We start from the raw sequence: 11412 nt of genomic DNA on the forward strand, positions 1-11412 counted from the left end.
TAAACTTGGCCTTCTGTCTGCACTCTGAGCACGTGTTGGGGGAAGCACCAGGTTTATAACACGGATTGTTTCCTTTTTTCTGAGAGTAGAAGCCTTGTATTTTCTTTTAGGACTAAGCATACAAAAGATGGTAGTCTGGAGATGGGGCAGTGTAACATTAAGTAGGATTACAGAGGCTTTCTAGCCCTGTGTGCCGCTGCTCCAACTTGCTTGTGCATTGTGAAGGGAACTGCACAAAGCAAAAGGGTGAGGATTAAAGAACAAATGTCTCAATTAGGAATAGTTTCTGTCCTACAGCTCCCCTCCCTCCTGCTAGAGAGCTGAGGGTTGCTGCTGCCTCTGGACTCTGTGTGTATTGAGGGAGACCAGAAAAGCTGAGGAGGTGCTTTTCCCTAACATACCTTAGGTGTATCTGCTCTTGCTCCTCTCTGGCTGTATAGAAAGTACTGGGCTTTGGAGGAGTCCTGGAAAACAGCAGGCTGGTGGGCTATTGAGAGAGCTGTAAATTGATCTTAGATCTTAAATACTGCCTTGATTCTTTCAGAGTGAGGAAATGCTTGGCTTGAGGGGATCACCATGGATGGGAATAGCTTCCTATGCCCACTTCTGTTCCACAGCAGCCTTGACATGTAGCTCACTTGCTTTTCCTTTTAGGGTTATACCACTAGCTAAAGCCTGCTCCATGGCTCACTGAGTGAATGCTTAGAGCAGGAGGTTTTCCTTCAAAACTCTGGTGAGGAGGGATCTGTACAGAAGAGTTTAAAGAACCCATTGTGCTAAAATAAAGGCTCCCCCCTCCCTGCTTCCTGAAGTTCAGTTCTGTCTGATGAGCTCGTAGTAATCAAAACTACATTTGAGCTGTGTGGGATGGGAAGCAGATTATGTATGGATCATAGTAGTCAACTCTGACCTATGCGGTTGCCATGATACAAGAGCATTACTCCAGTCCTCTGGAATCTCCCTCCAGTTAATCTTACACAATGCAGCTGTTTTCTGAGCAATTTGGCGCTTTGGGTTTATAAATGTGCTGTAAATTAAAAAGTAGGTTTGTATAATAAAGGAAGCAAAACAGTATTTTAGGTAGGCATATTGTTACAAATCGCTTGGAGCTCCACTGAGGGAGGACAGGTCCTGCCATGGGAGAAGCTGGGTACATCTCTAGCCACCATGCTCCAGTGAAGTGTGAGGCAGATGACCCTTCTTCCTCCCCATGTTGAGTCCTGTGCCTGTTTTACAGAAAGCTGACAGCAGATGTTACAGTTAAGATCGCTGACATAGAAGAAAACCTATCAGCCTTATCAGCAAAGAGCAATAGCACAGACACAGACCTGAGTGCACTGGAGACAGATGCCAAAAGTCTGGACCACATCGTGAAAGAGCTTGCAGAGCAGCTAGAGTTCATCAAGATCTCTGATGTTCGGGGTAAGTGTCAAAGGGAGGGGGAGAAAGCAGCAGGGTGGCCAAAGATTTAATTAGTGCATGGGTTTAAGTACCAGATTAATCTTCTAACTTGTAATAAAACAGTTCCTCAGGGACAGGTTCTTTCTGTGCATTAGCAGAGTTGCTGATGCAGCAGGAATTTTTGCCCCCTCATCTGGTCTCTCTTCCTCTGCACATTACAAAGCTGGCTCAAATTCTTCGGGCATAGAATCGTCTTAAGGTATCATGGTGAACACATTGTAGATGAGACACAACAGAAGAAAGTGCACCACAGATTTCAAGATATGTCTGGACATCTCCCTTGCTCCCTTCAGTCTGTTAAATTGCTATTTCTGGGTGAAAAAAAAGAGCTCATGGTAAAGGGTCCAGTTCTTCTGAACCACCCAAGCCTGGCATGTCCATTGGCACACTGAAATGGGCCAAGAATCAAAATTTGCTGGAGGAAGAGGAATGTCACTAAATTATTTGGAAATCTGGAAAGCTGACTTCAAAGAAAGTATTTATAATTTTTCTTATATATTTCCTGGTTTGCAGGAAGTCTGAGATTGTTTCCAGTGAACATGGGAGATTTCAGACTAAGGCGAGTAGCATGTGGAATAGTGGAGTCCCTGACTTCTGGCATTTGGCAGAGGAAAGCTGCCCCAAGGTGCAGAGTATAACCACCCCCATAGGGTCCCTCACACCCACACAAGGCCTCTCTAGGAGTTGTCCAAAATCAACAGTTCCATAAATCAGCATCTTTCGTCAAGCAGTTGTTTCATAGGAAAGCTCTGACCAGTTTCCAAGCAGCGACTCCATAAGCCAGACATTCCAGGGCAAGCAATAAGAACTGATGGGATAAAGGAATCCTTAGAAAACAAACTGTTACCCTAAAAACCTTCAAAGGCTGTATTTCCTTTTGCCCTTAGGGCAGGCAGAATTCAGTCACTAGGGTTAGAGAAAGGCTTAACTTCAAAGACCAGCTTGACAGTCTCCACCAAGCAAACTTTTTTTCCTACAAGAGGCCAAATTCTGTCATCCTTGCAATGGCACAGCTGCCAAGGCCAGTGTTTCCTTTAATGTGATATATCACTAATAATCCTGATGTGTCATCCAATAACATCTGTGATATACATTACTTTGGGTTACTCAACAGAGTTTTCATCAGTTCCCTCTGATTTCTGCAGGAGCCTTGGACAGTATCACCAAGTATTTCCAGATGTCCCAGGAGGCAGAGGAGAGGGTCAATGCCTCCACCGTTGATCCTGACAGCGCCGTGGAGCTGTCAGCGCGGACGCGGCAGGAAGTGCAAGACTTGATCAATGAGAAGGAGGCCCAGTTCAAGGCTAACCAAGAGGAGCAGTCGCGCCTTCTGGATGAACTCGCTGGGAAGCTGCAGAGCCTGGATCTCTCTGAGGTGGCTGAGAAGGTACACAGCTGAGAATGGCTGGGATAAACCCGTGGCAGAAACAGAGTTGGGTTTGTGGTGAAGCAACGGGCAGGGAGGAGCTGTAGGGGACATGGCAGTGTGAGATGTGCAGTTGGGTCATGAGAAATGCACCTTGCTTGGTTGAGCATCCCCTCGTGGGCTGCAACTGGGTTGTGTAACTGGTGAGCTCTGCCACTACTGGCTTTCAAAGACCAGCCTTTCACATTGGTCTTCTTCCCACTCTTCCCAGCCCCATCACAGCACCTGTTTTTGCATCACCCTTGTTCTAATCCAATGTTCTTTGCTAGGGACAGAGTTCCCACATGCAGGAAAGTGTGGCAAATTTGCTGGGCTGAGAGCCACCCTCTTCAGCCTATCCTGAGTTCAGTGCTTGCTTTCCCTAGGCTCCCCTCTTCCCTTCTGCAGGTCCATCAGATACACTCTGTGTCTGTACAGTGCTTGGCCAGGCTGCACTTCTGCGCACACCCCCGGGCCTCAGCATCCCCCCAGGCTCATCCTCCTGCTCGAGACAAAGCAGAATTTACAGGGAGCTGGAGTCAAAAGGGCATTTTCTCTGTTGAAGGTGCCTGCTCATCTGTAAATATGATTAAGGATGGCTTTTTCTTGGGAGAGGCTGGGTGTTCTCTCAGTTTCTCTTTGAAGTTGGCCAGCTGCATTCAGTGAACAATCCCTGAACAACCCCGGGTGAAGGCAGGCTGCAGGGCACCGCTCATTAACTCCCCCAGGCAGGCCAGGCCTGTGGTAGAGAGTGAGTTCTTCACACACTGATTGTCCCTTTTCCTTTACAACCAGTCATCCCTCCCACTCCCTCAGCCCTCCTTTTTTTCTCTGAAGGGAAGAAAGAGACATCTTTCTATTTAGTTTCCCTTCCCCTACATTCCTGCCCTGACTGTTCTTAAGAACTGAAATCTTGGGTAGATGTTTATCAAGGCAGTAAATACTGAGTTGCTTGGAGGTGTAATCATGAGACACACACACACACACACAAACACATCTTTCTGCTTTCTAGCTACTGCTGGGTTACGTGCCAAACAGGTAAGAGGGACTCATTTACACTTCACATGAGACAGCTGCAGCTAACTTGGCTCAGCCCCTAGGTTTTTCCAGGGAGATTTTTTGGCTGCAAAATCCGAGTTAGTGACTATCATTTGGCAAAAAGAGTGGGGTGGGGGGCATGAAAAGGTAAAAGAGCCTCACAAGAACAGGGAATTTCTAATTTTCCCTCTGGTTAAACCAACTCCCGTGTTATTTCATTACCAAACCATTGACCAAGCAGCGGATAATTCTCAGCACAATGTTGCCGATAGAAATAGTTTCGCTTCTTGAAAAAAAAAGTTGACTCTGAAATTTTGTGGTGGAACAGTGTCCTACTCCAGCCCCCAGGCAGTGGAATGGAAATGAGGCTGTGACTGCTTCCCCTGTGTCCCTGCAGACGTGTGGCAGTGCCCCAGGAGCCTCGTGTGCCGAGTCCGAGTGCGGGGGGCTGAGCTGTCGGACAGACGAGGGCAAGAAGAAGTGTGGAGGCCCCGGCTGCGATGGGCTGGTGACCGTGGCTCACAATGCCTGGCAGAAGGCTATGGATTTTGACAGAGACATCCTCAGTGCATTAGCAGAAGTTGAGCAACTCTCCAGAATGGTAATATGCCAAATCAATTGTTAAGATAGTAAAAAACAAAAGGGAAAATCTGTCTGTTGTAGCACAGGCACTAATTGATAAAGCATGTGCTGGTTTTCTGCAGAAAATACTTATTTTGGGTTGTGTAACTTCATCATGCTTGTAAATATCTTCAGAAAGGGAGCTTGCTAGAGTGAAGCTTCATGGATAACTAAACATCAGCCTGAGTTGTTTAAACTAGCACTGGTGGTATGGATCAGGGCCAGCTTCCAAGTGTTGAGTTTTATGAGAAAAAGCATTCCTTGTTACTATTACTTCTGACTCCAGATGAATTGTTTTAAAACAAACCCTAAAGCATAAAAAGATAAGCAAGCAAGCCTTCCATTTTCCTTTCTTTAGGTTTCTGAGGCAAAACAGAGAGCGGATGAAGCAAAACAAAATGCACAAGCAGTTTTGCTTAAAACCAATGCTACAAAAGAACAAGTGGACAGAAGCAATGAAGATCTGAGAAATCTTATTAAACAGATTAGAGACTTCCTAATGCGTAAGAACGTTACATTTTAATTATATTTTAATGCTGGGTTTGTGAAAACCAGCTTTACATCTGTATTATCTTCCAAGAGTTAGCTCAACAGTTGTCATCATTCCCCCCACCTCCCCTAGACAGACAGTGTGTATGATGAAATCTGGAAACATGAGAAAAAACAAGAGAAAACCAAGATAATAAGAAAGTGAGAGCAAACTGTGACATGTTCTTGTGTGCCTTTCAGCTGAGGTTGTTGTACTGCTGTACTTTGCCAAGTATGTCTGTAAGTTCTGGCTAGAAAGATAAAGTAGTATTAAAGGGGAAGGGAGTCAGAAACTGCATTTCTCTCTCTGTAATAAAGCAAGTAAAGGTTAAATGAGAGCCTTGTTTGCCAGCAGCCCATTCCTTGCCTGTTTGCTTAGGGCTGACTGTGCTGGGAGCATAAATACATCTACGTGCAGCTGTTGGTTTTGTTTCCTGTGAGCTTGGGTCCTCCCCAGAGTGCTGCAGCTGGGCACCAAGATCTTCAAATGGCTTCCAAGACAGCTGTGCCAGCAGGGCCTATATACCTGCTGGGCCTCTCCTGAGAGGGAAGTTTCACCTTGGGAAGTAGCTTTAACACCTTGATTTTCCATACATCTGGGGGAGGAAGTTTTCTCATTATTTTCCTTCTTAAGGAAGCAGCTGAACAGAATTTGAGTGCTGAGATGTGACAGAGAGAAGCTTTTACTCACATCTCTGTCATTTGTGTCCATCTGCTAGAAGACAGTGCTGACCTGGATAGCATTGAGGCAGTGGCTAATGAAGTGCTGAACATGGAGATGCCAAGCACTCCCCAGCAGCTGCAGGCCCTGACAGAAGATATTCGTGAGCGTGTAGAAAGCCTTTCTGATGTTGAGGTCATTCTGCAGCAGAGTGCTGGAGACATTGCCAGAGCAGAAATGCTGCTGGAGGAAGCTAAAAGAGCAAGGTATGCAGCCCTGTTTCATCTCATTGCATCAGAAAATGCAGTTTAACTTTCCCTGATGTAAATTCTCATTCCTTCAGTAAGGGGCAAAACCAGCCCGTTGCAGCATATGTTCTTTTTCCAATTCCAAAGTAAGAGCATTTTTAGCATTAACAATCTTGGTCCACAGCAAAGGGGCAACAGATGTTAAAGTCACTGCAGACATGGTGAAAGCAGCACTGGAAGAAGCTGAAAAAGCTCAAAATGCAGCTGAAAAAGCCATCAAACAAGCTGATGAAGATATTAAAGGAACTCAAGACTTGCTGACTTCGGTGAGTTCTTTACGAGTATTTCTTAACATAATAGAAACAGCACCAAGTCTGATGCTCAGAAACTAATGTAAGCCTGCCTAGAGAAAGCTTTTGGGTACTGCAAAGCAAAGGCTGCAGTTAAAATGCATCTAAACTATTCCTGCCTTCACATCAACTTTTGAGTGAGTGGGACAGATGCTAGGGGACTTTTTGTGCATAAACCAAACCAGACAACAAAAACAAAAACCACCAAAAGGCTTTTCTCACCCCGTATCCTGCACCAGCCAAGTTAAATGAGCAGGACTGTAGCCCTCTAAACCAGCAGGTCTGACAAGACCCCTGGCAAGCCACACCTGTCAGTCACACTGGTTGTGCATTGGTGTGCTCAGTGTCATCTACCACTGCAGCACCAGACTAAAATAAACAAATGCCAGATTGAAGTGCCAAGTGCTACAATCTTGTCAGATAAAGTATTTGCAGACTTCATCTCAAAGCCCTCATGAGACTACAGTGCTATCTATACTTATGAAGCTTGGCCAGTTTAGAAGCTTCACAAGTCCATTATCACATGATGGAGTCAAATGTCTGAAGTTTTGTCAATGGATTAGTCAACTCTTGCATGTGTAATGCAATCAAATACTTTTTTGACCATGTTCCTTAATGCTTGTGCAGCCCCATATGTACCACTCTCGAGCACTGAGCTTTTTCACCCTGGCTGCAATGGGCCATTTTTAGCAAAACTAAAACACTGCTTTTAACTCAGATATATGGACACAAGCTAGTTAGTTGAGCAGGGTTTATGGAGAAAGTTTAGTATTATATCCATTGTCTTTTGAAAGTCTAACTCTCATTCTTCTTTCTCTTAGATTGAATCTGAAAATGCAGCATCTGCAGAAACGCTGAACAATGCTACCTTACGTCTGTTTGAGCTAGAGAAGAGTGTTGAAGACCTTAGGCAAAAGGCTGCTACAAATTCAGGGACTGTGGGAAATATAGAAGACAAAATTATTAGTGCAAAACAAAATGCTGAAGAAGTTCAAAAGGTGAGAAGCTCAGGAACAATCCTAAAGAGAAGCCAGCAAAACTCCCCATGTTTGGCTAAAGGGAGATCAATGAATCCATGTGATCAGTCACATTTATTGTTCATATTCTGGGGGTAGAAAATACTCCAACATTTATACTCTTACCAAAGATAGCTACTTTTTACTTTGGTATCAGATCCTGAGAGAGATTCATTGGGAAGTTTTTAGGTTCTGAAATAGCTGCAGGAAACCTGTCAGCCTTTCACAGATAGGTTTTTGTTCCTCAGCTTTACTAGAGAACTGGAATTTTTTTTTTCCACTTGTATAGAATATTTATGGTTCTATGACAATGATAGGTTCAGCACAAACAAACCAGAATTTGGCATATACAGAATCAAGCAACAGGAAAAGTAATTATCCTAACAAAAAACTGAAGTAATTGCTAAATATCAGAGATGCAAGATTTTTCTCTGTGAATATGGCATTACTCCCAATGTTTGCTACACACTTTTGTAATAGCAAAAGAATGTTCATTAACAAAACAATTGACCAGTCTGCCAAAGGAAGTTTCATTGCTCCCATCTCTTGTCTGTAGTTAGCCTACCAATCTCCAGAGAGCCATTTTCTGACAGGAGAGCTGCATTATCCATCAACTCAACAATATCCAAACACTAAGTAGAATTTCAGGTGCTGTCAAGTAAACACAAGAGAATTCCAGTGCTGCTATGGTTCGTCATCTTGCTCAATGGTTGAATTTAGTTGGGCCATAGGACTTCTTAATCTTAAACCCCACAACAAAAGCACAGCTGAGAAACCAACCTCACAACTTTCCCAGCACCTTCACTAACACCAGCTGGGCAGCTAGTTCAGTTCCTGTTGCTGAGAGGGTAGCAAGGGTATTTATTCCTCCCCAGATGCAACCACTCAGCCAGGAGCAGTGCCAGGTGTAGCTTTCCAGCAGTTCTAGGGGCCATGGCTTCCATTAGTTACAGAACCCTGTAACTGAATCCCATAAATCTCTGCCAAGTGCCAGTATTGAAGCTGTAAAACAGGCACAGATCTGCAAAAGAGCAACTGATGAGTCTTCACCACAGCTCTTAGTCTTGGACAGAAAGTAGGAAATACCCTGACACCGTTTCTGCTTTTGTAAAGTGAGCTCCCCGCATAGTCTCTCTTGGCAGCCAGACTAGTAAAGGACAGAGGGAGGAAATGCCAACTCCCGCTGTACTGGCTTTGTGTGAGCTCCATCTTGTGCTTGAATTGGGAACAGGTGCTCAGCAGCGAGCTCAGCGGCAAGTACAGAACCGTGGAAGAGCTCATTGCCAGGAAGACAGAGGAGTCGGCCGAGGCCAGGAGGAAAGCAGGCGTGCTGCAAGATGAAGCTAAAGCCTTGTTGGCTCAAGCAAACAGCAAACTCCAGCTGCTCAAAGGTAAGGCTCTTCTGAGGAGGTCATTTGGCACCTTAGAACATGAAGCAATTTCATGCTGTTTAACCAGCTATTCATTAGCAGAAGGGGAAAAGAAAAGGTACTTTTTTGTTACTGAGAATTGATCTGCTTTCCTTATTATTATGGACGTAATACAGTCTTTTGAAGCAAGGATTTCTGTAGAATAAGCTGAAACTTACAGGTGAGACACAAACTTCTGGTGTGGCACCTCTCACTGTCCTCAGAACAACCCCAGGGAAGGAACAAAACTACTCTGCTCAGGACAAGGACTCATCTGTTCCAGCAAGACCCCCATCTCCAAACTACTTCCCTCACCCCACCCTGGAAAGCTCTTAAAACAAAAGCTAATCAGGACACAGGAGTTCCAGTTCACAGTTTAATTTAACATTTATTGTTGACAAAGTTGATTGAACCAGAACAAGGCAATCTGCCCCTTGCTATCGGAGACAGAATTAAATTTTCCTTCTGGTTTTGCCAGGCCAGGAATTCATTCTTCCCCTCTTTGCTACTCCTGCACAGTTACTGTGACTTGCTGAGTAGTCTTAATCATCACAAGCCAAAACATTTCATTGTTCTGTAAAAGCCACCATAGAGCAAAGAATTACAATTATTTTAACCCTCAAAATACACTTTTGGATTTTCACCTTTGGAAAATGACTTCTTTGTTCCTTTACATCCCTAACTTAAAGAAACAAAAGGTGCCATTCCAGTCTTCGTTGATTTTGAGGGTGTTGTTTGTTTTATTTGTTTTTTTCCCCAATCAGAATATCTTCCACAATAGAAATAAATTTTAATAGTAGCTTATCTATAACTATAATTATTTACATGCATCAAAACACCACCAATTAAGCTGGTTTTTTTGCCTTCATTTGCCTACAGATTTGGAAAATACATATGAAAACAATCAGAAAGTTCTGGAAGACAAAGCCAAGCAGTTGGTGGAGCTGGAGGAAACAGTTCGCTCCCTCTTACAGACAATCAGCCAGAAGGTTGCTGTTTACAGCACCTGCTTGTAAACAGGAGTGGGAAATGCTTGTGTTCAGGATGGTTTTTACAAGTATTATACTAGTTCTTTTTGACATTACATTAAGACCTGAAAAGGTGAACAGGTTTTATATTGACTTTAAAGCCACAGAACCAAAGAAAAATAACTTTTTGCTGTTGAAAATAAACAGTACTTTTGTATCAGTGTACGTACCTAGTATGACTCATTAAGTTCCTGCCTATTTTCAGTAGCTGCAATGGTACATCAATTAATCCTTTAGCAAGTCTTGTTCTTACATTGGTTAGAGATCTAATAAAATCTTGGCTTGAGCTGTGTAATTCTAAAGAAGGGTTACTATTACTATAAAACATAATATGGTGACTCAGACCAAACTACCAGTGAAGAAATACCATCCATATGTAGTTAGTTATGCCACAGCACTCAAAAAGGATTGTGTAGCCCCTGCATGATACCCAGTTAGGCCTAAGACTGACTTTCATGTCACTGATTATGAAATGCTTGATATGTAGAGTGAAAACAGAGAGGTCAGCACTGAAAGTAGGAATGTACCAAGTTTATATGGTAATTCAAGCTTGGACTCACAAAATAAACAGAGTTGGAAGGGCCCCACAAGGGCCATAAAGTCTAACTCCTGGCCCTGCACAGGACACCCCAAGAGTCACACCGTGTTCCTGAGAGCATTGTCCAAAGCCTCCTTGGACTCTGCCAGGTTTGGTGCTATGACCACTGCCCTGGGGAGCCTGTTCCAGTGCCCAGCCACCCTCTGAGTGAAAAACCTTTTTCTGATATCCAACATCAACCTCCCCTGATACAACTTCAGGCAATTCCCTCAGCACTGGTCACCAGAGAGATCCAAGTCTGCCCCTCCTCTTCTTCCCCTCATGAGGAAGTTGTAACTGCAGTGAGGTCTCCCCTCAGTCTCCTCCAGGCTGAACAGACCAAGTGACCTCAGCCACTCCTTATACAGCTTCTCCTCCAGGTCCTTCACCATCTTTGTTGCCCTCCTTTGGGCACTCTCTAATAGTTTCATGTCTTTTCTATATTGTGAGGCCCAAAACGGCCCCCAGCACTCAAGATGAGGCCACCCCAGTGCAGAGCAGAGCAGGACAATCCCCTCCCTTGCCCAGCTGGTGCTGCTGTGCCTCCTGATGCCCCCAGAACACAGGTGGCCCTCCAGGCTGCCAGGGCACTGCTGACTCATAATTCAACTTTCCACTGACCAGGAACCCCAAGTTCCTTTCCACAGTGTTGCTTTCCAGCCTCTCATTCCCCAGTCTGTCCATACATCCAGGTGCAGATCTGGTACTGTCCCCTTGCTGAACTTTCAGTGGTTGGTGATTGCCCAGTTCTGTAACTTGTCAAGGTCTCTGTGCAGGGCCTCTCTGCCTTAGAAGAACTCAACAGCTCCTCCCCGTTTTGTATGACATGCAAACTTGCTAGAGGCCCTTCCTGTCCTGCCTCCAAGTCATCAATGAAGATGAAGAGCACAGGACTGAAGATGGAACCCTGTGGATCCCCACTAGAGACAGGTCACCACTCTGATGCCACCATTCACTGTAACCCTTTGTGCCGAACCTGTGAGTCAATGATGTGTTTATACAATCATGTGCTGGACATTTTGTGCAGAAGGATCCTATGAGAGACAGTATCAAAAGCTTTGCTGAAATCC

General features: G+C 44.5%; 1 protein-coding gene across 1 annotated transcript in view; it reads left to right on the forward strand.

The window, feature by feature from the left end:
* LAMB1 (laminin subunit beta 1) overlaps nucleotides 1-10070 on the forward strand; it is a 42871-nt gene extending 32801 nt beyond the window's left edge. The window contains exons 25-33 of the mRNA XM_066549825.1: nucleotides 1238-1422; nucleotides 2607-2848; nucleotides 4302-4505; nucleotides 4884-5028; nucleotides 5773-5980; nucleotides 6147-6288; nucleotides 7134-7310; nucleotides 8560-8719; nucleotides 9617-10070. Coding sequence (XP_066405922.1) covers nucleotides 1238-1422; nucleotides 2607-2848; nucleotides 4302-4505; nucleotides 4884-5028; nucleotides 5773-5980; nucleotides 6147-6288; nucleotides 7134-7310; nucleotides 8560-8719; nucleotides 9617-9753 — 1600 coding nt within the window. The 3' untranslated portion in view covers nucleotides 9754-10070. The remainder of the gene's footprint in view (nucleotides 1-1237; nucleotides 1423-2606; nucleotides 2849-4301; nucleotides 4506-4883; nucleotides 5029-5772; nucleotides 5981-6146; nucleotides 6289-7133; nucleotides 7311-8559; nucleotides 8720-9616) is intronic.
* The last annotated feature ends 1342 nt before the right edge of the window (nucleotides 10071-11412 follow it).

The sequence above is a fragment of the Molothrus aeneus genome, chromosome 5 (genome assembly GCF_037042795.1).
Source record: "Molothrus aeneus isolate 106 chromosome 5, BPBGC_Maene_1.0, whole genome shotgun sequence".
Classification (NCBI taxonomy): domain Eukaryota; kingdom Metazoa; phylum Chordata; class Aves; order Passeriformes; family Icteridae; genus Molothrus; species Molothrus aeneus.